This window comes from Monodon monoceros, unplaced genomic scaffold, assembly GCF_005190385.1.
Source record: "Monodon monoceros isolate NGI ecotype Baffin Bay Population unplaced genomic scaffold, NGI_Narwhal_1 Super_Scaffold_16, whole genome shotgun sequence".
Lineage (NCBI taxonomy): Eukaryota > Metazoa > Chordata > Mammalia > Artiodactyla > Monodontidae > Monodon > Monodon monoceros.
Genome location: NW_021703772.1, coordinates 7747892 through 7773010, shown reverse-complemented (window position 1 = coordinate 7773010; position 25119 = coordinate 7747892). Strand labels below are relative to the sequence as shown.

The 25119-nt window shown below is 45.3% G+C and overlaps 1 protein-coding gene across 10 annotated transcripts in view; it reads left to right on the top strand.

Annotated features, from left to right (window-relative positions):
• DIS3L2 (DIS3 like 3'-5' exoribonuclease 2) overlaps positions 1-25119 on the top strand; it is a 373313-nt gene that overhangs the window by 271812 nt on the left and 76382 nt on the right. For all 10 annotated transcript variants that reach the window (XR_003793808.1, XR_003793807.1, XM_029224426.1 and 7 more), the window contains exon 12: positions 4810-4917. Coding sequence is in view for 8 of the 10 variants with exons in the window: in XM_029224426.1 (XP_029080259.1) it covers positions 4810-4917 (108 nt within the window). In the remaining 2 variants the exon portion in view is untranslated. The remainder of the gene's footprint in view (positions 1-4809; positions 4918-25119) is intronic.

Here is a 25119-nt window from a genome sequence, read left to right as displayed (position 1 = left end):
GATCAGGTTGTATTTCATTAACATAAAGGTCTTCCATATTTAAATGTATAACAGTTATGAGATCAGGTAATGAGAACAGGGACTTTCTTTTTAATAAGCTCTCTTATTTTAAAATAAATTTAAATTTACAGAAAACTTGCAAAGATAGTACAGAGAGGTCCCATATACCACACACCCAGCTCTCCCCCTTGCTAGCATCTTGCATTACCATGGCACATTTGTCATAACTAAGAAGTTGACATTGGAACATTGCTATTAACCAAATCCATACTTTATTTGGATTTCACCAGTTTTTCCACCAATTATCTTTCTGTTCCAGGGTTGAGTCCAGGGTACCACGTTGCATTTAGTTGCAATGACTTTCTTTGCACAAACACTAAAACATGAAGTCAGGAAATACGTTACATTCTCAGATGTTCAGCTTTATGATTGAAAATAAGATACTGCCTTGAACCCTTAGAAGAAATACTATCTGTAAGAAAAGGTACTAAGCCCTGGACTACGGGCATGCAAGGCAAGAGCAACCTGCTACCGAAATGCAGTTGGTATAATTATCTGACAATGCAGCCCAGAGAAGAATCCAACAATGCACACCCCACAAACTCAGTTTATTCTGTCTCATTCAGCTTGGGCTGTCATACAATATACCATAGACTGGGCAGTTTAAATAACAGACATTGTTTTTTTTTCACAGTTCTGGAGGCTAGAAGTCCCAGATGAAGGTGCCGGCCAATTCAGTTCCTAGTCAGGACTCTCTTCCTGGCATGTAGAGGGCTGTGTCCTCACGTGACCTTTTTCCTGTGTGCGTGCAGGGCAGGGAGGGGGGAGTTATCTCGCTATTTATCAGATCAGGACCACACCCTTATGACCTCATTTAACCTTAATTACCACCAAAAGACCCCACCTCCAAATACAGTCACACTGAGGGTTAGGGCTTCAACGTAGGAATTTGGGGGGTGGGGGAGGGACAGAGTTCAGTCCATAGCCTAGTCCAAAGGCTGAAATAATGTGAAATCTTTACAGTTCAATCATGGTATTAACATTTTCTTGGGCTTCCCTGGTGGCGCAGTGGTTGAGAGTCCGCCTGCCGATGCAGGGGACACGTGTTCGTGCCCCGGTCCGGGAAGATCCCACATGCCGCGCAGTGGCTGGGCCCGTGAGCCATGGCCGCTGAGCCTGCGCGTCCAGAGCCTGTGCTCCGCAACGGGAGAGGCCACAACAGTGAGAGGCCCGCGTACCGCAAAAAAAAAAAAAAAAAAATTTTCTCCATTTCGTACAGTATGTTTATGCAGGTAAATATGTATAACTTTGTAAGACACTTGATACATGCAAGAAAATGTTAAATATTTAGATCCCATTTGAATACTCATTAAGTTAACAGAGAATATAGTGTCATCTGAACAAACGATGCAAAAGCAATGGCAAGAAAAATTTTTCAAAAGTAGTTGCCTTATAAAAGCTGTTACCAGAAGTCTTCAGGTGGTCATTAGGTTTTACATACAAAAGATACAGCATCCTTCAGAATAATGCCAAGTAATGCCATATAATTATTAGCTGTTTGTTACTGGTGTGGACTGTGAGTTCTAGAATTTACTTTTCCATACCAAAGGTTATTTACTGTGCTGAAACAGAATACAAGTCCAGATACCCCACACGGAGTAGGACATCACTGGGGTTTGTTTTGATTTTGCTGATAAAGAAACTTAACTAGCTAACTTTACCTCAGCTAGTGCATAGTTGCTGCTCTGTTACTTCAAAATTACTTAGCAGAGTGTTAGAAAGTGTTGCTTGACACTGCAGATCCAGGAGGTCCACAGTAAGTGCGTTGGGTAAATGTCTGTTAATGCTGCCGTTTTTAGTTTGGGAGGTGGGAGTGAATGATGATGCCATTAATCAAGAAAAACATGGAAGAAGGAATAGATTTAAAGGTAGGAGGGAGGGAGCCTGAAGTAGCTTCAGGACATCCAGGTAGATTTACTCATTTTGTCTTTGGAATTTTAGAGTAAACAAATAACATTCCAGGATAGCTATAAGTCATGATTTGAAAATAAGTTGAAGAGGATTTCCTTTTTTTTTTAATTTAAGAGAGTATACCATTGAATCAGTTTATAATGGAATAGAAAATCAATAAAAGGAAGAAATAATTTGGGCTTAAAACACTGCAAAATGAGTGACTAGTTGACCACAGTGTTCATCTAGGGAATCTGGATTTGTGAATCTTTCAGTGATTATTTTTTCTTCCAGTTTTATTGAGCTATTGATATAATTGAAATATCGAACTAAGTTCAAGGTGTACAGCATAATGATTTGACTTACATATATCATGAAATGATTATCACAGTACGTTTAGTGAGCATCCATCATCTCATATAGGTACAGCATTAAAGAAATAGAAAAAATATTTCCTTCCTGTGACGAGAACTCTTAGGATTTACTCTCTTAACAGCTTTCATAGATAACGCAGTGTTCATTGTATTTATCACGTTGCACATTACATCCCTAGTATTTATTTATCTTATAACTGGAAGTTTGTACCTTTTCACTACCTTTGGCAATTCCCCTCCCCCCCCCCAATCAGTGATGTTTAATCGGAGTATTCTGTTAACGTTGCAACATGTGATTTGGTCAATTGTGGTATTTTCAGTTACTGAAGGATTGATTCAGCAATTTCAGTCTGACGAAACCATGTCACAAGTTTACACTCAGCCCTTGGGTTCTTTTATTTTCCCCAGCTTTATTGAGGAATCATTGGCAAATATAATTGTGTAATTTTAGAGTGTATGATGTGATGATTTGATATACATGTGCATTGTGAAATGATTGCCATGATCAAGATAATTAACACGTCCATCACCTCACATAGTTAACTCTTTATTGTGTCTGTGGTTAGAATGCTTGAGATTTACCTCAGCAAATTTCAAGTATACAATACCCTGTTATTAACTACAGTCCCATGCTGTACCTTAGATCCTCAGACATTATTCATCTTATAAATGAAAGTATGTGAAAGTATTTGACCTCCACCTTCCCATTTCTCCCTCTCCCCAGCCCCTGGCAACTACCGTTCTACTCTCTGTTTCTATGAAATCGGCTTTTTTTTAAATAAAAGATTGCACACATAAGTGATACATACAGCATTTGTGTTTCTCTGTCAGGCTTGTTTCACTTAGCATAATGCCCTCCAGGTTCATCCATGTTGTCACAAATGGCAGGATTTCCTTCTTTTTATGGCTGAATAATATTTCAGTGTGTGTGTGTGTATCACATTTTCTTTATCCATTCAACTGTCAGCAGACACTTAGGCTGTTTCCATGTCTCGACTCTTGCGAATAATGCTGCAGTGAACACGGGAGTGCAGATATCTCCTCAAAGTACCAATCCCATTTCATTTGGATATACACCAGTACTGTTTTCCATAATGGCTGTACCAATTTACATTCCCCCCAATAATGTACAAGGGTTCCCTTTTCTGCACATCCTCACTAACGTTTATCTCTTATCTTTTTGATAATAGCCATCCTAACAGATGAGAGGTGATATAGAAATTAAGAAAGCAGTCACACTCACAAAAGCATCAAAACAATAAAATACTTGGGAATTTAACCAAGGAGGTAAAATACCTATACATTGAAAACTTTAAGACATTGATGAGAAAATTGATGAAGACACAAATAAGTAGGAAGATACCCTGTGTTATTGGATTGGAAGAATTAATATCATTTAATTGCCCATACTACCCAAAGTGAGCTATAGATTCAGTGTAATCCCTATAAAAATTCCAATAGCATTTTTCACAAAAATAGGAAAAACTCTCCTAAAATTCATATGGAATTCACAAAAGACCCTCAATAGCCAAAGCAATCTTGAGAAAGAAGAACAAAACTGGAGGCATCAACACTTCTGATTTCAAACTCGATTACAAAGCTGTAATAATCAACACAGTATAGTATTAGCATAAAAACAGACACATAGACTAATGGAACAGAATAGACAGCCCAGAAGTAAACCCATGTATGTATGGCCAACTAATCTTTGACAAGGTGCCAAGATGGGGAAAGAATTGTCTCTTCAATAAATGGTGTTGGGGCTTCCCTGGTGGCGCAGTGGTTGAGAGTCCGTCCGCCTGCCGATGCAAGGGACACGGGTTCGTGCCCCGGTCCGGGAAGATCCCACATGCCGCGGAGCGGCTGGGCCCATGAGCCATGGCCGCTGAGCCTGCACGTCCGGAGCCTGTGCTCCGCAACGGCAGAGGCCACAGCAGTGAGAGGCCCGTGTACCGCAAAATAAATAAATAAATAAATGGTGTTGAGAAAACTGGATAGCCACGTGCAAAAGGATGAAACTGGACCCCTTACTTACAACATGCACAGAAATTAACTCAAAATGAGTTAAAGACTTAAATGTAAGACATTGGGTTCTTAAGTGTGCAGTTATCTGGGGTAGTTATATCCATAAGTACAAGTCATTCTTGAGTCTAGAGCTTTAGTTTTAGCGCATAGTTGTTTTTATAATTTTTTTTTGTTTTAGTGTTTAGTTATTTTTCATTTGCTCTCGTGTATTTTTCCCTCCATTACCAGTTCTTCTCACCTTTCGCATTCACATTCCCATTTGACCCTAAAGGCTTATGGAAGGTTATCAGATAGTGTGGGCTTTCTGCTGTATCTTCAGGGAAAAGAGTTTCCTCCATGTTCAGCTCACTCTGGAAGCTCAAGCTCTTCACCAAAACTCTGCCCCCTGGGCTGCCTCTGAGCCTGTGGTTAGCTCCTGCAGATTGGAAGAAGCTGCTCATGGCCTGTTCTCTGTTTGCAGGTTGTCCCCATGCTTCCCAGGCTGCTGTGTGAGGAACTGTGCAGCCTCAACCCCATGACCGACAAGCTCACCTTCTCCGTGATCTGGACGCTAACTCCGAAGGGCAAGGTAACAACTTACATGCGTGTCCATTCCATTCAGTGAGTCCCTGTTCAGCAACACTGTGCTTCTGGTGCTGGGCTGGAGCCCCATGGCGGTAGGATGAGGGCAGTGTAGGGGCAGTGCCAGAGAGGAGAACATAGGGGAAGAGCTCTCAGTCCATTTAGAAGGCTGAGCCGCAGCAGTTTTCAGTGTATCATGTGAAGGAAGAAGGAGTGTAAGCAGAGTCACGTGGGGGAGGTCTCTCGCAGGAGAGGGTGTACATGAAGGTGCGTGTGGCTGGCATTGGCCGTGTGGATGGGCCTGGGCTGTGGTTAGGAGAGCAGGCCATTGTGTGAAGGAGGACATTTGGGGAAAGGGTGGTGAGTTTGAATAAGTGAGGTGGACTCAAACCATGGGGACCCACAAATGCCAGTTGCAAATGAATTGTAGGTGTTAGATTTCCTCTGAAGTGTCATGAGAAAGGTGACATTTTAGAAAGATTAGTGCTGCGTCACTGTGCTGGTTGAAGATGAATGAAATTTGCACAAGGTAGTGCTGTAATCAAGGCACAAGGTAATGAAACCATGGACTGATAAGAGAGAGGAGAATAATGTCAGCGGCCATTCCCTACATACAGGGAATAAATGAGACAGATAAATGAAAGATGACTCCAGAAAAAACTAGTCCCCTCCTGCAAGACAGAAACAACTCTAAACTTCTGAAAATAGGGTAATGATTGGGTAAGCTATGGTAGCGACTCAGTGGAATGTTGTACAATTACTAAAGTTGTTACAAAGACTGTGTAAGAACATGGGAAAAGTTTATGCTGTAATATTAAATGGAAGTTTAAAAAAAAGATATTTAATTATAAAGAGGTTCCAAATAAAGATGGAGGATCAAATACCCACATTTACTTTCATTCCTTCCCAAAACCTCACTAAAACAACAGTGAAGAGATTTTTTTTTAAAAGACATAAACCCACAAGGACAAAGAGAATGGGAGAGGAGACAACAGCAACAAAAATTTGGAAGCTGAGAAGCAGATGGATGAGTGGTAACTGACTTAGCAGTCCTGAGAAAGCTGAGTCCTGAGCCAACGCCCAAGAAAGCCAAGAAACAACCCAGTTTACACAGCAGAATCCTAAAGACGTTCAGAAATGGACAGCAGCAGGTAACTCTGTAAAGTGGGGGAAGAGGTGGGGGAAGAAGAGACTAACTGTATTGGTTGAAAATTTATTTAAAAAGATTGCCCCTTCCATAACGTAGTAGAAGACCAGCAATTTATCCTTGGGACAGGATAAAGGAAAGGCTATCTGAACTAGGGGACGCCAAACACAGTTGTGGTAGTGGCCCCTTTGGGGAGGTTGAGTGAATGCTGCTGGCACGTTGAATACTGGCCGAACATTAAGAGTCCCAGCTTTCTTTTCCCAGCCAACCTCAGAATTCTAGTAGCCAAGCCTATACCCTTGAGTCCAAAGATAGGAAAATCTTCCTCTGAGGAATCTGAGCGGTAAAGAAGATTTAAAGCTAATAACCTCAAGGATTTCCCAACCAACAGCTCAGCTGTATTTCCCTACAATAAAGCTTGCAGACAATGAGCTCCACCCACTCAAGCAGAGATTTTTAGGATTTCACTAAAAATCAGTCTTTTAACATTTCACTCTCCTATATAAAGAGACAACTAAGAGGAAAGCCTCGAACGTGAAATAGCAAAACCAAACAGGAAAGCAACTAGAACAAAACAAGAAGAAACTATTTTTTTATATCCTCAAAGAATTTCTTTTTAAAGAAAGTATCTGTATTACAAGATCTAGGCACTTTCAAAAAGAAACATTCGGAAGGGGGGAAAAGGAGCTCTTTTTTAATTAAATTAAATTAACAGCATGAAATTTAAAACATGATAGAAGGGCTTCCCTGGTGGCACAGTGGTTGAGAGTCCGCCTGCCGATGCAGGGGACACGGGTTCGTGCCACAGTCCGGGAAGATCCCACATGCCGCGGAGTGGCTAGGCCCGTGAGCCATGGCCTCTGAACCTGCGTGTCCAGAGCCTGTGCTCCACAACGGGAGAAGCTGCAACAGTGAGAGGCCTGCGTACCGCCAAAAAAAAAACATGATAGAAGAAATAAAGAAGACTCAAGGTTCAGATTGGAAGATAAAGTTGAAGAATTGTCCCAGAATATGATAGAAAAGACAAGAAAAGTAGAGGGCCAGTCCAAGACATCCATCTGTTCAATGAACATTCCAGAAATAGGAAACAGAGAAAAAGAGGGAGAAGAAATGATGAACAGAATCATTCAGGGAAATGCCCCATTACTGCAGGATGTGACTTTCCAGACAGAAAGAGCCCGCTGCCCAGCACAGTGATGGAGACGCACCATCTCCAAGCCACATTGTCATAAAATTTCAGAACACCGAGGACAAAGAAAAGATCCTATAGGCTTCTAAGAAGGAAAAAAAGAGTCACATACAGGAGATCCAAATTCAAAATAACTTAAGACTTTTCTGTTATAACCCTAGAGACTAGATGACAGTGAAGCAAAGCTCTCTAATTTCTGAAAGACTGTGACTTCCATGCTAAAATGCTGTACCCAGCTAAGCCATCAGTAAAATGTGAGAGCAGGAAAGGACGTTTTCAGACATGCAAGTTCTCAAAAAAAAGGTACATCTCATATACCCTTTCTCAGGAAGCTACCAGAAGATGTACTTCACCAAAAAGAGTAAATCAGGAAGGAGGAAGACGTGGGATTCAGGAAACAAATCAACTAGTATAGTAAAGAAGTGAAAGAATCACCTAGATTGCAAGTCACCAAACTTTTCCTGTAAAGGACCAGTTAGTAAATATTTTTGGTTTTATACGCCATTTGGTCTATTACAGCTACTCAGCTCCGCCATTGTAGCACGAAAGAAGACAATACATAAATAATGAGAATGCTGCGTCCCACTAAAACTTTACTTAAAAACAAGTGGCAGGCTGGATTTGGCCCACAGACCATAATTTGTTGACACCTGACCTAGACGATGGTGAAGAAAGTTCCCAGGGTATCAGCTCTACGCAGATGCAGAAGACGGGGGTTCAGATTGGAGCAGGTCAGAAGGTGACCATCTCTGCAAGCCAGGAAGAGAGCGCTCACCAGATATTGAGTTGGCTGGCATCTTGATCTTGGACTTCTCGGCCTCCAGAACTGTGAGAAATAAATTGTTTAAGCCGCCCAGTCTGCGGTATTTTGTTATGGCAGCCCTAGCAGACTAATACAATATCAACTGAACTTTTTTTACTGGATTACATTAAAATCTATTGGTCTGTTTCACACTTTGAATGGACCTTTTACCCATGCATGATTTTTTATCATGTATTTAGAAATTTAAGTCATTCAGAAAATACTGGCTTATTAGTCTGATTTTCTTAATGTGGACACATTTCATTATATGATATTAAAAAATCATATTTATTAATATCACTACAGACCCTAGACAAGTCTTTAAGTATTAGAAACCGTGTATCATGTGTCAGATACAAGGTTTTCAAAATTCTGATTTTTGTAAAAGCTTGAATTTTATCATTGGCAATAAATAATGTTAGTTGTTTTTCTTGAAGCGCCAGATAACCGTCGTGTGTCACTTGTTCCTCCAAGTAACAATGATGTTCCATAAAAAAGGCGGTCAGTTCAGCTCACAACTCAAAGTTAAGTGCTTTTCCTCAAGACAACCACTGTACTTTGACATGCTGCACAAGTGAAAAAGACAAGTACTCAAGGGTTGAGCTGTAATAAAAGTATTAACTTTTACCGCTTCATCAAGAACATTCTTAAGTGAACTAGGTTTTCTCTTTCCTGCGAGTATGAGCTGGTGACGAGACCCTGACCACTGCCACCACTTGTTGCCATTGCCTGATTCATGCCGAGGCATTAACAGTTTTCCCCACCAGTGCTTCTGTACCATCCGTATAAATGTCAACACATGGAAAAGGGCAAATAATGCCTACTAGTATTATTACGAAAATAGTTTTGACCTCACGGATCCCTGAATGGATCCCCACGAGTCCACAGACCATACTTCGAGAACCACTGCTTCAGACAGTTGATGGAAAACTTGAGGTGGATTAATGTACAGAGTATCCAGAAAAACCAACCAAATTAAAACAAGACAGTTGTTAGTTTCGGTGAAAATAAAAAGTTATGAGGAAGGAAAAGTAATGCTTAGTATTTACATAGTTGTAATAGTTAAATCTCATAGTTATGATGTAACTTTATTGGGAGGATTGAGGGCCTGGAATGGTTATCTGGGTTTGGTTGGGGGAAGGGAGTGTATGTGGAAAGAAAAGTAAATTCTCTTCTTCTATAGTGAAAAGTTTGTGAATAATGCCTAAAACTGAAAAATCAAGTAGTAATCAAGCAGATTATATACAAGTATGAAAAGTAAACAACAGGGCTTCCCTGGTGGTGCAGTGGTTAAGAATCCACCTGCCAATGCAGGGGACATGGGTTCGAGCCCTGGTCCGGGAAGACCCCACATACCACGGAGCAGCTAAGCCTCTGCGCCACAACTACTGAGCCTGCGCTCTAGAGCCCGCGAGCCACAGCTACTGAGCCCGCGTGCCACAGCTGCCGAAGGCCGCGAGCCTAGAGCCCATGCTTCACAGCAAGAGAAGCCACTGCGGTGAGAAGACTGCGCACCGCAGCGAGGAGTAGCCCCCACTCGCCACAACTAGAGAAAGCCCATGCACCGCAATGAAGACCCAACGCAGCCAAAAATAAAAACATAAATAAATAAAAATTTTTAAAAAAGAAAGTAAATAACAAAATAATCTGCTGAGAGGTGAAAGTGGCTACCCTTGGGGAGGGGCAGAGGAGGGAGAGGGACAGAGGGCTGCTGTTCTTCATAATGAGCCTTTAAAACTACTTCACTGTTTGAACTATCGATACTTCAGTTTTTAAATTTTTAGTTTGAAAAATTTCAAACATACATGAAAGTAAAGAAAATAACACAATAAATCCACCATCCCTATCTCCTAGATTTAACTACTGTCAACATTTATTCTTTGCTAAAGTATTTTAAAGCAAACCACAGACATCATGTCATTTCACTCTTACATATTTTGATATGTGGCTCTAAAAATTTTGGACGTTTTCTTACATAACCACACTGCCATCAGACACCTAACAATAGTAATGCCCTGGTGTCACGTAAAACCCAGTCCATAATTAAATTTCCCAGATTGTCTCCAATCGATTTGTCCAAAGTGGAATCAAAACAAGTTACCAACATTACATTTGGTTTTTGTGACTCCTAAATATCTGATAGTAAGTTCCTTTTTAAGAGTCAAGAAGCAGGGCTTCCCTGGTGGCGCAGTGGTTGAGAGTCCGCCTGCCGATGCAGGGGACTCGGGTTCGTGCCCAGGTCCGGGAGGATCCCACATGCCACCGAGCGGCTGGGCCCGTGAGCCATGGCCGCTGAGCCTGCGCGTCTGGAGCCTATGCTCCGCAACGGGAGAGGCCACAACAGTGAGAGGCCCGCGTACCTCACCAAAAAAAAAAAAAAAAAGTCAAGAAGCAAACACTACCTGAAATACAAAGAAGGAATTGTGAGGACAGTATGCCAGCAGTCATATTTTGGTGGGGGTGGGAACATGCATGGGGGAAAAAAATGAATGGAAAAAGACCAGAAGGAAATAAAATAGAATGCCCGTAGTGGTTGTGTTTGGGTAGTAAGACTACGGGTAATTTTTTCTACTTTTTTGTATTTTCTGGTGTTTTTTGAAAACATGTATTACTTTCATATTTTTATAAATGCTTAGTTTTGCAAACGTTTAACTAAATAGAAAATAAAAGCCCATAGAAGAAAACTAACTTGAGTCAACAGAAAAGAACTCTGAATCTGAATTAAGCCTGCCAGGGCCAGACCCAAGGAATAAAAAGCTGCCTGATCTAATGAGCTTCCAAAATACGAGGATCATAAAAGAAGCACTCGGAAGAGGCAGACTCCGAAAACTCAGCTGGTCTCTGGAGGGCTTCTTTTGGAGGCAGTGTCTGGCGACCAAGCCTTCTGGCACCAGGGGGCTGGAGAGCAGGTGTGGAGAAGGCACAGGGTCCAGGAGGGGATGCTGGACCTCTATCAAAGCAAGCCAAACAGGCGGTGTGAGCATTTAGACTTCAGACAGTTGTGGAGCAAGACCCGCTAACCACACTCCTTGTACTGTGGTCATTCAGACGTCCTACCCAGAACAAGAGGCCACACGGTGGGTGGACCTGGGTGGTTAGTCCTGGGTGTAGTGACACATAAGTATCTCTTACTCACAGTCAAGATGCATGAAATGAGAGTTCAGATTCCAGACTCATGTCCAAGGGGTGGTGCTTGTTCAGGGGGCCAGAGAAGGCAGTAAGGAGGGAGGTGGCCCTGCATCAAGAACCCAATAAACAAGGAGGAGGGCAGCCAAAGCCTGAGGCTGGCTTTGTATGTAGTGGTGGCTTCTCGTGATACAAGGTCTTGGACTTAGAAGGAGCCAGAGAAGGGCCAGCAGCATTGAGCCACTACTACTGCAGCATGGCTGCCAGTCTCACCTGGACTTGAAGTGGAGAAAATTTTTGGTTTTTTTTCCTTTGTCTGCTGGAATGTCTTACTTTCTGGAGCAGGCATGGGCAGCTATAGAAAGCCTATTCCAACTTTTTTTTAAACACCCAGTAGATTTTTTTTAAGTATGCACTAGGAAGCCTTGGTCATATATACTTTCATTAAGCCAGTGCCCAGGTTTTTAGAACAGTAAACTCTGAAAGATCCATTTTGGGCATATTTCTCACATATTGGTGGTGAAAGCATTGTTCTCTGATCTAGATAATTGTGATTATATATTTTCGTAAGAGAAAACAAATCCAACTAAATCTGGTGCTTTGTAAGATCCAAGTCTGGTACCATGAAATCCACTTTGACCATGTCAGGCCAGTGACTCATTATTCCTGATCATCTCCAGCACATGTGTCTCAGTTGGCAAGGCACTAAGGCCCTGCAAAACAGAGACCACATCCACGTGCTCCACTCATCGGAGGCATCTTAATTTGAAGTCCCCTTTGGAAACAACACCAATCTTACACTTTAAAGAAGGTCTCAAACAATGAATCTGACTTGGTAACTAAGTCCTTAAGTCTTCGAACCATAAAATCTCAGGGTCAAAGGTCAGAATCATAAAGGAAGAGTCTCATAATTACAGTAGCAATCCACAGCTTGTGTCTCCCACAGCGTACCTGCCCTGTGCTGTCTGGCTCAGTTAGAATGCAGGAGTGTATTCCAGAGGTGCCCGTTTCAGCCTCAGTCAGTGGCAAACTCCTTTCAGCCATTTACACAGCCCAAAAGCCATGGGGTCATTATGACTCTGGTCTTTCTCTCACCCCTCACGTCCAGGCCAGCAGTAAGTCACCTCAGCTTTGCCTCCAGTATCTCCAGAATCTGCCCCCTTCCTTACCACTCCCAGCACTGACACCTGCATCCAGGCTGCCATCCCCCACCCGACTGCAGGGGCCTCCTGACTGTTCTCTGAGCTTCTGCTGCTGCCCCGCTTCATCGTCTCCCTACACAGCAGTGAGAGTGATTCTTCTAAATCAGAAATTAGGTCTCGTCTCTTTCTCCTTTTTAATAGCTTGTCAGTCTCTCATTCAGAATAAAATCTAAGAAATCTTTAAAGTGGGATTTCTTTTCCTGTTCTTTTCTCGCTGTCTTCTCTGCTAGAAATGCATGGATTACAGAGAGTTCCTGGGACTAGGGTCTCTTCTCATTTCCTGGAGCATCTTTACTCACATGGGAAAAGCAGCTTTTACTACGTGGCTGAGCTCTCCACTGTGTAGCAGCTCCGAAGCCCAGCTTCCACGACCTGACCTCAGAGGAGGTCAGACTTCCCTAACTGCCATCCTAGAAAACCCTGCAAGTCTCTGCCCATTCCTTGTAGCTCAGGAAGAGTCTTTCTAGTCCCTGCCTAACACCCCATTTTGAACATTGGACATTGTAGGAGAGCTGTGGTATGCGCCAGTTCAGACTGTCTTTCTTCAGCTGGATCTTCAACGCTGCTTAGGAATCCTTTTATTTGTTGCTAATGCAGTTGTTTCAAACCTTTATTCTTGCTTCCAGCTTCCAACTTTGCCTTCCGGTCCTCTTTCCCTCAAGACCTGCCATTCCCCCAGGTAGCTTTCAGTTTTCCTTCTTGGAAAGCAGAGAGACCAGCCAGCTGGGTCTGCTACAGTCCCCCCTTCAGAGACTCATCGTTTCCCCTGTCTCGGTGCAGTAAAACACACTCCTGTTGCAACCTGAGGTTACGCCCTATGTTCTCCAGGTCTTTTAATGGCATCGGCATCCTCTGAACCACCCAGACTCTCAGTCTCTAGCCTGCCACATCCCAGCAGTTTTAAGTGACAGCAGCTCTACCTTTGCAGAGTGTCTCTCATCAATCCTCTCTTCACTGTTAGCACAGTCGCTGTCCCCACCCAAGTACTTGACATCCTCCCCGGGATGGGAGAGACTGTTCATGGCCTCTTCATTCTGTATCCCCGGTGGTGGTAGGTGACTTTCCAGAAGCTGAATCTGGTCCTATTCCTCAATATCCTCTTACAGCATGACAGTGGGACAGTGGGTTATGATTGTCTACAAAAGTCTAATCTCCAGAGGATGGCAAGCAAAGACCTCCACCAACCCCTCCCCCATTGCATGACCATCTGCCACGCATCCTTCAGCCCCCTCAGCCTCTGCTGTCACCACTGTAGGGTTCGTTTGGCCTAATACGGAATTGCTCCACTTCTGAGACTTCGCATATGCTTTTCCCACTTCCTGGAATGTCCTTCCCTGCATCCCTACTAATATGAATCCTACTTATCCTTGAGACTCGGCTAAAATGCCACTTCTTCTATGAAACTGTTATTAGTCCTTCATTCATTCACTTAGTAAATATTCATTGAATGTTTGCTCTGTTCAGACACTATACAAGGTATTGAAGATACAGGAATTAAATATGCACTAAAATAGAAACAGTAGTTAATTCCTGATGGTGGATTTTATAGATTTTTTTCTTCTCCTTTTCCCACCTATATCTTTTTAAAGTTTTCTGCAATGAATGGATATTGTCATTGTAGTAAAAGTAAGAATTATTTTGAGATTTTTTTTTTCTGATTTTGTTTGTTTGTTTGTTTTAATAAACAGGAGAGAGATATTGGAGTGTTTTTGTAGGCTGCATGGGAAGGCGGATAGGAGATGTTGAAGATGAGGAAGGAAGGAACAGATTTTTGGAACCGGGTCACGAAAGAAGTGGGAAGTTGAGGACCCAAACCCCAGGTGGGAGATTAGCTCTCACCAGGAGGATGAGGACCACAGACTCTCCCAGCCTGGAGAGAGTACAGCATGGGGTCCCTGCTGAAATCTGGGAAGGGGGCAGGGTGGCCTTTCTGAGAAAATGCTCAGATGGGAGGAACCCTGCCCTTCCTGTCAGAACCCATCTTCCCATCTCCCACGCCTACAGCACCTGTTGTCTGCACTTCAACACCATATGTGCACAGATCTGTCGTCCTACTGGACCTTAACATCCTTGTAGCAGAGCCCATTTTTAATTTTTTAAAAAAAATTTTAAAAAGTTTTGGTTGCATTGGGTCTTTGTTGCTCTGCGTGGGCTTCCTCTAGTTGCGGCGAGCTGGGGCCACTCTTCTTTGCGGTGCACGGGCTTCTCATTGCGGTGGCTTCTCTTGTTGCGGAGCACGGGCTCTAGGCGCGCAGGCTTCAGGAGTTGCGGCACACAGGCTCAGTAGCTGTGGCACGTGGGCCCTAGAGCACACAGGCTTCAGTAGTGGCACGTGGGCTCAGTAGTTATGGCTCATGGGGTTTTGGGGGGAAGGCTTAGTAGTTGTGGCACACGGGCTTAGTCGCTCCGCGGCATGTGGGATCTTCCCGGACCAGGGTTCGAACCCATGTCCCCTGCATTGGCAGGTGGGTTCTTAACCACTGCACCACCAGGGAAGCCCGCATTCTTAATTTTTTTAATCTCCTCCCTCCCCTCCCCCACAGCACAGTGTCATTTACCCCTAAAATGCTCAAAAATGGCTTCATAAAATGAATCGCACATCCGTTTTCACAGTTGTTTGTTTAGCCTGCTGTATTACCATGGTGTTCCCTTGGTAAGGCGTTTTTATCGCAGCAGCCATCTCAGCACCCCTGAGCTATATCCTGGGATCGAGGAAGGCCTCGCACAGCTTCCGCCAGGAAAGGCACGCTGCCTGCTTCTGCGTGATGGGCCGTCCACAGAATGTCTCCCCCTCTGCCTTCCCTGCTCACCCTGCCGCTGCCACACCAGCTGCCACCTATGGAAATGCTATGAAACTTGAAAAATCAAACGGTGTGCTCCTCCCGGGTCATCTTGCTGTCTGCAGCAAACCCACAGAGCTGAGGTGCATGTGTAGGACGTGTGACTGGGGGCTGCAGCTCATGGTAAAGAAACAGAGTGCTGGGCTTTGTGTTTCATCCTCGTACATTGCAGCGGTAATCTTCCCCGGGCAGCTCCCTGTGAGAGACAATAGCTTCAAAGGCTGACTCAGAAAATAATAGAAAAGTTCCCAGAATATTCATCTTTAGTCCTTAGCGGGGCAGAATTGTTTTATTTCAGGCCTGTAGAGACAGCCTGGGACCAGAGGAGCCTTTCGAAGAACTCCCCTGTGTACTTTGTGTCCTGGTTTGCTAGTGAAGGTACGGGGCAATTAGAGGCTTATGTAAGGTCACTTCAAGGTAACAGCAGACTAAATCCTGAGCACAGATTTTGCTGTGAATCCTTGAGATTAAAATAAGAATATTTTCAAGAAATACAAAACAAAACAAGACACTTATCGTTTTTAAGACTGCCGTGCAAAGAGCAAAAAATTAGGTTTAATCACCTTTTCTCCTGCATTTTGATGTTACTAATCGTGGATTTGACTTAACTGTAAGGACTTGGGCTCTGAGGTTAATAAACAACATAACACGTCGCTGTGCTGCATGTCTTTAAAAGAAGGATGGGGGCTTCCCTGGTGGCGCAGTGGTTGAGGGTCCACCTGCCGATGCAGGGGACACGGGTTCGTGCCCCGGTCCGGGAAGATCCCACATGCCGCGGAGCAGCTGGGCCCGTGAGCCATGGCCACTGAGCCTGCGCGTCCGGAGCCTGTGCTCCGCAACGGGTGGGGCCGCAACAGTGAGAGGCCCGCGTACCGCAAAAAAAAAAAGAAGGATGGACCTCTTTTTTTGAGAGATGGCTTAGGTTGGTCCTTTTGAAAGGCTGGAGCTGAATTAACCTCACAGGCTTTAGAAGTCTGCGATTTTGTGTTTCCTGGGTCAGTCTGAACGCAATCCTGAGAAGCTTCCTCCATTGCTCTCCTACGCTTTCCTCCCTTTCCTCCCTCTCCTCCACCTCCAGCTTCCTTCCCACAGCCCTTAGGCCTCCCAGCCAGTCCACCACCTTTAAAGCTTCCTCCCGCCCCTCCCCACCGGCTCGCTCGCAACTGTCTGCAGTAAAGGGAACACTGTTCAAAGACCGCTCAGGCGTGGACCCTCATCCTCTGTCACAGGAAAGGAATTCTTGTCTCCTAACCACTTCCCGGCCTTCAGGCTTTTCTGCCATTTCCTAGGTTTGCAAGGCAGACACTTGAGGAAGTCTCCTTGTTTCCTTCTTGTTAGGCTTCGAAATGTAGACAGCTACCTCCAGGGCAAGATGGTGTAGGGGAGCAAATTTGCCACTCCAAAATGTCTCTTTGACATGCGGATTATTTTGAGCTGAAAACAATCAAGACCCAAAAGGCTCAGGAAGAAACTTTCACTTTACCCTAACTGTCTAAAGAACGTAGGTAGAGGACCTGTTTCCCGAAGGGAAGGAGTTGTCACCATAGATAACTATAGGATGAACTTGGTATGGTAGACAGGGAGGAACCTCACAAAATCTGTTTTGTTAAAATTCTCCTCTGTGTCCCATTGTCTCTGCCAGGCCCGGCAAACATTCGTTTACCAAACATTTGCTTTTCCATCTTCATGTGAATTTCCTCCCTCTGCTTCTAAATCCTAAACTACCCCCAACATCCTCTTTTGTCTTCAGTTGAAGGTGGTATTTAAGGTGAGGTTTCAGCCATTTTAGTGGGTTACGCAGCTTTCTTGAGTCTCTTCCACGTAAACCATGTGATTAAACTTTTGTTTGATTTTCTGCTATTAATCTGTCTCATGACAGTGTAATTCTTGGACCAGCCAGAAGAACCTAGAAGGGTAGAGGAAAATTTCCTCCTCTCTGACAATAGGAATGGGCCGGATTATAGTGTGAGGGACAACAGACTAGGCTGGTGGCAAGTCATCTGAAACAGTAGAAGAGAACACAGTTGACTCTATACAAATAAATCCTCCAGAAAATTCTAGCACATAAATAACCTGCCTTATAACTAAAACTGGCAAACACATGGCCCTCTGCTGCCCATGCTCCCTCCTCAGCTCCCCTTGGCATTGGTCACTAGTCGGCCTGTTACCTGAAAACTGGGTTCGCCTGTTGGTGGGTGTTGAGCCAAAAGACACAACCAAGCCAAAGAGCAAGAGAAGGAAGGATTTATTACTGGCAGCAAGTTAGGAGAACACCAAGGATCTTTCCCAAAGCAGCGTCCCACCGAGAAGCAAAATTGGGGAAGTTTTAAGCTAAGGATGCATGCATACTCCTGAAAAGGCTTCAGCAAAGGAGGGTGGAGGGTTCAGCGTAGAATTGGGGCAGAGGTTGACGGAGTCCAGGTTGTAGCTGATTGAAATCACGAGGTTCAGAAAAAGTCAACGTCATCATTCGTAGGTTCCAGTCAATCTGATAGATGAGCACTCAAGGGGGGTTTGAATTTTGCAAAACAGCTCAGAAATGTGCTTGAGGCTAATCTTTACCGTTGAAACAGAACTAGGAGTCTTTATAACTGACATATTATCTCCGATGTGGTTAAGTTAGCTCCCTGGCCTGGTAACAGCGGTTTCTTTTTACCTTCTTTCATTCCCTTAAATTCGGCGACTGAGACCTATTCTGCAAGGGCAAGCATTGTGGCCAGGCTCAGATCACAGAATGACTGAGGCCTTAGATGGTTTCTCTTATTTAAGAGAGTTCCGTCTGGTTCTCTTACTCCGGGGACCCCCTATCGTATCTGCTTACACAGCCCCCCGCCTTGAGATATTTCACTCTTCTCTCTTGAGGGGTACAGGGCTGAGGGTGGGCGTCGTAGTCTCCCTGGTTAGAGGAGTGAAACTCTCTTGTTGCTAGAGCTAGAGAAGTTTTGGGGTCCGCCGGAGTAGTGTCTGCACCTCTCACTTGCGTAGCATTATTCTAGCAGGTGTCGGAGAAGTACAGCAGGAGAGACAGTTAACAGCAGTTTTGCACCATCAGTAGCAGAGACTTGATCCAAGAGCCCCCTGAACCAAACCATTTTCCCTAAACTGGGAAGAGGATCATTCAGAGAAGAGATTTAATTTTTTTTCATATGCGTCATGAGGTGAGTCACATTCGAATACTCATCAGGTATAAAAGCCAGCGTTCAGCATGTCTTACAGCATAAGTGCCTCCTTGAGCAGCTGTTAAAACATCAAGGGCCACGCGGTTCTGTAGGACCGCTTTTTTCATCATAGAAACTTCAGAGTGATATTTGTCATAAGTAGTTATGCTCTGTGACAGTTTCACTGGAGAATTTCCTTTAGTTTTGTTGCACATGAGCTAGTTAAGCTAGTTAAGAGTCTTTGATAAGGCTGCTGGGAATCTAAGAGTTTTCAGTTTTTAGAGGAATCAGGTAGAGAGAAAAAAATGTCTCAGTCCTACCCACAAAGGTATAATTTACCAAGTTGTTGTAGGTTATAATTAGCTTAAGGGGAAAGGTTTCCTTGTATCTGGAAAACACAGATTAAACGCCAGCACTATTTCTTTGGGAAAGATCCCCAGTGTTCTCCTTCCTTTTGCTGCAAGTAATAAATCCTTCCTTCCCCCACTCTTTGGCTTGGTTGTGTCTTTTGGCTTGACACCCACCAAGAGGTGAACCCAGTTTTCGGGTAACAGGCCCAGTCCGGCCGCAGTAGGCGAGGACACAGCTAGGTCTAAATGAAGCGTGTTGCTGACAGTGCTTCCGTCTTGTTACTTACTCTTTGATCCTACCACAGTCCTCCCTGTTCTTCTTTAAGAAGTGACCTGTGCTTCGCTCTTTTACCGTAGGCCTGGTGCAAGGAGCAGGCCCAGCAGAGGAGACTCCTGCTCGCTCCTCACCGCCGCTGCCTCTGCTCCCTGCATGACGTCACCAGCACCCTCCCATCACAGACATGTTGCCATCAGCCTCTCCGAGCTGTCTTCGAGCCCTGCCTCTTTCTGCCCAGTTTCTTTTCGGACACATTCCTCTTGGTACCTTTGCCTTTTTTCACCACTGGGCCTCCCCACCCTGGGGTGGTTGCCTCGTGTCCACAGCTAAGAAGCGGCAGAAATCCGTGCACCCCGACCCTGGCCAACTCAACAGCCTGGTTTTGTTCCAGACAGGAAAATGTTTCTTTCTTCCTATTACGTTTTCCATTTGTTTGTTTATGTGTGTGTTTTTATTGAATTATAGTTGATTTACAATGTTGTGTTAGTTTCTGGTGTACAGCAAAGCGGTTCAGCTGTATATATGTATATGTGTATATATATATAGCTGAAAAACAATATATATATATTCTTTTTCATCACAGGTTATTATAAGATATTGAAGATAGTTCCCTGTGCTATATACTAGGACTTGTTATTTATCTGTTTTATGTATAGTAGTGTGTATCAGCTAATCCCAAACTCCTAATTTTTTTTTTTTTTTTTTTTTGCGGTACGCGGGCCTCTCACTGTTGTGGCCTCTCCCGTTGCGGAGCACAGGCTCCGGACGCGCAGGCTCAGCGGCCATGGCTCACGGGCCCAGCCGCTCCGCGGCATGTGGGATCTTCCCGGACCGGGGCACGAACCCGTGTCCCCTGCATCGGCAGGCGGGCTCTCAACCACTGCGCCACCAGGGAAGCCCCCAAACTTCTAATTTATCCCTCCCCACTTTCCCCTTTGGTAACCACAAGTTTGCTTTCTATGTCTGTGAGTCTGTTTCTGTTTTGTAAATAAGTTCATTTTCCTCATATGTTTTTTTGAACCAAATATTTTACGTACAGAAGCCCAGAGATGTTACAGAAGTGGTTTTGCATCTAATTGCTTAAAATTACAAATTAACCCGATTAGCAGTTTTTCGAACCAAATATATCTTAATGAGACACTGACATATTTTTTAGAAGATAAATTTTTAAATACATTTGAATGGAAATTAACTGTTTTCAAAGGATATGGTTTTCTCACAACTTTGTATCTATAAAATATAGAAAGTTGATATTATTTTGTTTACTTCACTATCTATTTCGTGACCTTCGGCTGAAACATAATAAAAATAACACTAGATTTTGAGTCTGAGCTGATCCTGGCCGTCACTTAGGAGTTTGTATGACTTTTCACAAATCCCCAACCTTTTCTCTCAGCATAAAATGGGCTGAATAATGCACTCCTCCCAGATGTGTTGGAGAGATTTTAAAGGGTCGTAGGTATGAGAGTTCTGCCACCGAGCAGGGCCAGGTGCTTTGCAGTGTTGAGCCACTTCCTGTCCTACCTGCTACCGGGAAGTAGGTCTTGAGGTAGACAGTATTTGCTCGTTTCTAACCAGGCTTTTTTCCAGCCAGATGCCTTCCGTCGGTATTGGCAACATATTTAATCTGACGTCATCCTAGAGTATACGCAGGAAACTTGCAGCCTGCAGAAAGGGAGTGACCCAAATCCTGTGATTAAATGAAGGGAAGAGGAAGGACATGATTCTTCTTTGAAGGGTTCTGTTTATGAAGCTCCTCATGGCTTTTTTACTTTTTCCATGAAAAACTCTTTGTCCTTTTGTCTTCTGCCACTGGCCCTGGTTACGAACGGGGCGTTGATGTGAATCTAGTTTCCAAATTGGAAATTAATGAGGTGTTCCATCCAGAGAGGCCTTCCTCCTGTACTGTAAGGCATGCTGCCCCCGGAAACCAACACCCCCCCCCCCCCCCGCCTGGCCCCGTTTGGGTCTCAGCTTTCCTGTTGCCCTTCTCTGGGTAAGGCTGCGATGGGCATCCTTGCTGCCTCCCCACAGTGTGGTTTCTTGGCCTAAGAATTTTTTTAGTCCGTGTGTCAGGTATGATTCCCAGAATCACTGGATTGTTTTGAAGCAGGATACGTTCTGCTGCCCGACTGCCACTGGGCCAGGAAGTTCTTGTTGGTGCTTCAGAGCTTCCACTTCAGCCCTTTGTATGTTCCCAAAGAAGGTACAGGGCTTCCCTAGTGGCGCAGTGGTTGGGAGTCCGCCTGCCAATGCAGGGGACACGGGTTTGAGTCCTAGTCTGGGAGGATCCCACATGCCGCGGAGCAACTGGGCCCGTGCGCCACAACTACTGAGCCTGCGCTCTAGAGCCCGTGAGCCACAACTACTGAGCCCGCATGCCACAACTACTGAAGCCTTTGCGCCCTAGAGCCCATGCTCCGCAGCAAGAGAGGCCATCACAATGAGAGGCCTGCGCACTGCAACAAACAGTGGACCCCGCTCACCTCGACTAGAGAAAGTCCGCGCGCAGCAACAAAGACCCAACCCTGCCAAAAATAAATTAATTAAAAAAAAAAAAAAAGAAGGTACAGATTTTGTGGAATGCAGGCATTAAGGGAGGGGAGGCTCAAGTAAGGTGAAAGAGCTGTGGGGAGCTTCTCATCAGCGTGGAGTCTCAGATTTGCTGGTGTTCGTGGGTGCTGTCGTTGACTGATAAGGAAACAAGCTGAAGGAGCAGAGGTGCCCGTTAGGAAAAAAAAGAGTAGCTCAGACTGGCTGAGATAGTGCAGCCATTTTGTATGCTAGCAAGTTTTGGGTGGGGGGGGCGGGGGGGGGTTTGTGTGTGGTACGCGGGCCTCTCACTGCTGTGGCCTCTCCCGTTGCGGAGCACAGGCTCCGGACGCGCAGGCTCGGCGGCCATGGCTCACGGGCCCAGCCGCTCTGCGGCATGTGGGATCTTCCCGGACCGGGGCACGAACCCGTGTCCCCTGCATCGGCAGGTGGACTCTCAACCACTGCGCCACCAGGGAAGTCCCACTGCTAGCAAGTTTTGATGAGGAGTGCGAGACTTCTGATTTTGTCAAGTTACAGTTAATACATTTTAAGAACCCCTCAGGATGAAAAGTGGCCCCTGGTCAGGGCTCAGCCCTATAAGTGAGGGTTTAGAGGGAGCAACAAAGCTGTTTAGAGCCGGATTCGTGGACTTCAGGGTGGCAGGGTGTCTAGGAACCTCCTGGAACTTACTGTAAAATTTTGTTTGTAAATACTTCAGGGGAGAGGGCCTGGAGCTTTCACTAGCTTTTTAAAGCAGTTCTTGACCCAGCAGTTTGCATGAAAATGGATGCCCAGTCAGGGTGGTCCAAGTCTCCCTGCCTGTGTGCGGTGGTTACCCTGTGTGAGTGTGCAGGGCTGTCTTCTAGGAAAAGAGGACACAGACCCCAAGAGGCCAGATATCCTATGAGCCAGATGCCTGAGGGAGTGTGTGAAAAAGGAGTGGAATCGAACAGAAAGGAACATTTTCCCAAGCTAAAGATGTGGACACAGAAGGAGGAGGATTGACTGACTGGGATTGGAATGAAATGGAGAAAAGCAAACAAGCTGAATCTCCAGGGGGAGGACTTTGCGACCACAAGAATGAATAGGTCGTGGCCCTGTCATCCTAGCAGAGGTTGGAGCAGCTCCATTAGTGGGGAGTTTTCAGGAAATGTGGGTGTGATGGGAGGACAAGCGTGGCTGACCTTGAAAGGGGCTCTTCTGGAGGGCTGTACGCACTACTTCCCCACAGGACTGTTGGGCAGTCCCTAGAATTGCCTCTACCGTTTCTCTCGCCTTCAGCACACACAGACACCTCCTGAGAGCCAAATTCAGGACCCGCTTGCCACAGCAGAAGAGTCATGAGCACAGTATTTGAATTGCTTGTATTTTGAGATAGGAGTAGCTCTTGGAATAATCCAGAAAGTATAGTTTGAGGGGTTTTTTTTAAAGAAAGAAAGTCTGATATTACAGATTCAAGACTCTTCATAATAAGGCTCTTTGCACTGAACTAAAGAAAAATGTCAGTGGTCGCTACCATTCTCTTCCTGTGCTTCATGGCTGCCATTTCAAGAGTACTGATTCTTCCTTCAGTGGAAGGAGGGGGTATCAGAGGCGTCTCTCTAGCCATCCAGGGTAGGAGCTGTGTCCCCTAGAGGTTTGTGGTGTGGACAGCTGTGGGCTGGGCTCTCCCGTTCCCCACTGGAAACACCTATGGACCCTTCAGATGGTCTTTTTCGGGAAGTCTTGTCTCTGAAGTTGTGGCCACAGTGGTTTACTTGATGAAAAGGGTGTTTGCAAGCCCAGGGAGAAAGTTTCTGCGGCCGATTGGAGTTCCATGCCTTCTCCCAAGCGCCCTGTGCCCCTAAGCACATCTAGCTTTTCCCTGCTCATGAATCACATTTCCCACAGCATTTATCTCTGACCTTCTCCGCTGTCTTCATGCCCTTGAACCCCACCCAGCCCCCTTCACTCTTTGTCCTACACTTTTCCAGAGATCGGGGCCATCCACTGTGAGTGCTCTCACCTTCTCTCTTCTTCCCCTCGAGATCTCCTCCTCCGTCCCCTCCCCTTTTCTTCCTGCCCTCTCCAGGCCACTTTTCCTCTCTCCTGGATGGATCGCCTTGGCACTACTTGGCACTACTCCCTTTGCTCTCTCGCATCTTCTTTTTGTACTGGCTTCTTCCCCTGCCTGCAAACACGGCACAGGCCTCTGTCCTGCCTGCTCAACAACATCCCTGTCGTACCGTCCTTCTGGAAGCAGTCACCCACACTCATTGCATTGCCTCTACTGCTGGACATTCACCTATCCTTTTTTTAAAAAAAAAAAAAAAAAAAACGTTCATTTATTTATTTATTTATTGGCTGCGTTGGGTTTCCATTGCTGCGAGTGGGCTTTCTCTAGTTGCGGCGAGCGGGGGATACTCTTCGTTGCAGTGCGCAGGCTTCTCACCGCAGTGGCTTCTCTTGCTGCGGAGCATGGGCTTTAGGCACACGGGCTTCAGTAGCTGTGGCTCGCGGGCTCTAGAGCGCAGGCTCAGTAGTCATGGCGCGCGAGCTTAGTTGCTCCGCGGCATGTGGGATCTTCCCAGACCAGGGCTCGAACCCGTGTCCCCTGCATTGGCAGCAGATTCCCAACCACCGTGCCACCAGGGAAGTCCCTCACCCATCCTTAACCCAGAGCTTCCCAAACTTTTTCCCATCATAACACACGCAGAAGATGTTGCTGTTCGAGTGACACGTGGCATGTGTGTGCCAGGCTGAGGAAAGGCAGGGTTCTGGTTGCCCTGAGGACGAGAAGCACTGTGGCAGCATCCCTGTAATCCTTTCCCAGCACATGCCTGAGATCTTTGCAATTCGACCCTGTCCGCCACCCCTCGCCATACTTTTCCCCCTAAAATAGCCTTCCTAAAGACCACCAGTAACTAAATGCTAAATGCAAAGACCTTTTCTTTGTTTCCGTCTTCATTGACATCCAAGTGGCATTTGACATACACCAGTGGTTGAGCGCTGAGACTCTGGGGCGGGCCTGCCTGCGTTCAGTTCCTGGCTTTGCCGTGCTCTAGTGGTATGACCTTGGGCAGCTTATTTAATGTGTCTCTGCCTTGCTTTCCTCATTTGCAGAATGAGGATAATAAAATACTTACCTCCTAGGGTTGCTGTGTGAGTTAAGTAGTTGCTGTACGGAAAGTGTGTAAGCGGTGCCTCTCTCGTCAGAAGTGCCGGGAGTGTCTGCTGTAGCTTTTGAGTCCCCCTTCTCTGAGGCCCTTTCTCCTGTTTCTCCTAATATTGGACACTCCCAATCTTTCTCCTGGCTCTTTGAACTCCCTTGGTTTTTGTTTGTTTCCATTCTCCAGTTTCTCTTTTGGCTCCCCAAAATGGAGGAGGGCGTAGAGAATGCAGCCTCGACTCTCCTACTTACCTTCTTCCCTTCTTGGACCCTCTGGTCGATGATGCCAGCTCCCACCTTCAGCCCAGTCATTGCCCCAGGCCCCGAGTGCCTGCTGCAGATCGCCCTCTGGATCTCCTCCCTGCACCTCAGACCCAGGAGTCCCCAAAATATTTGAATGTTTTATTTTTGTTTTAAAAGTAATAAATGTTCATT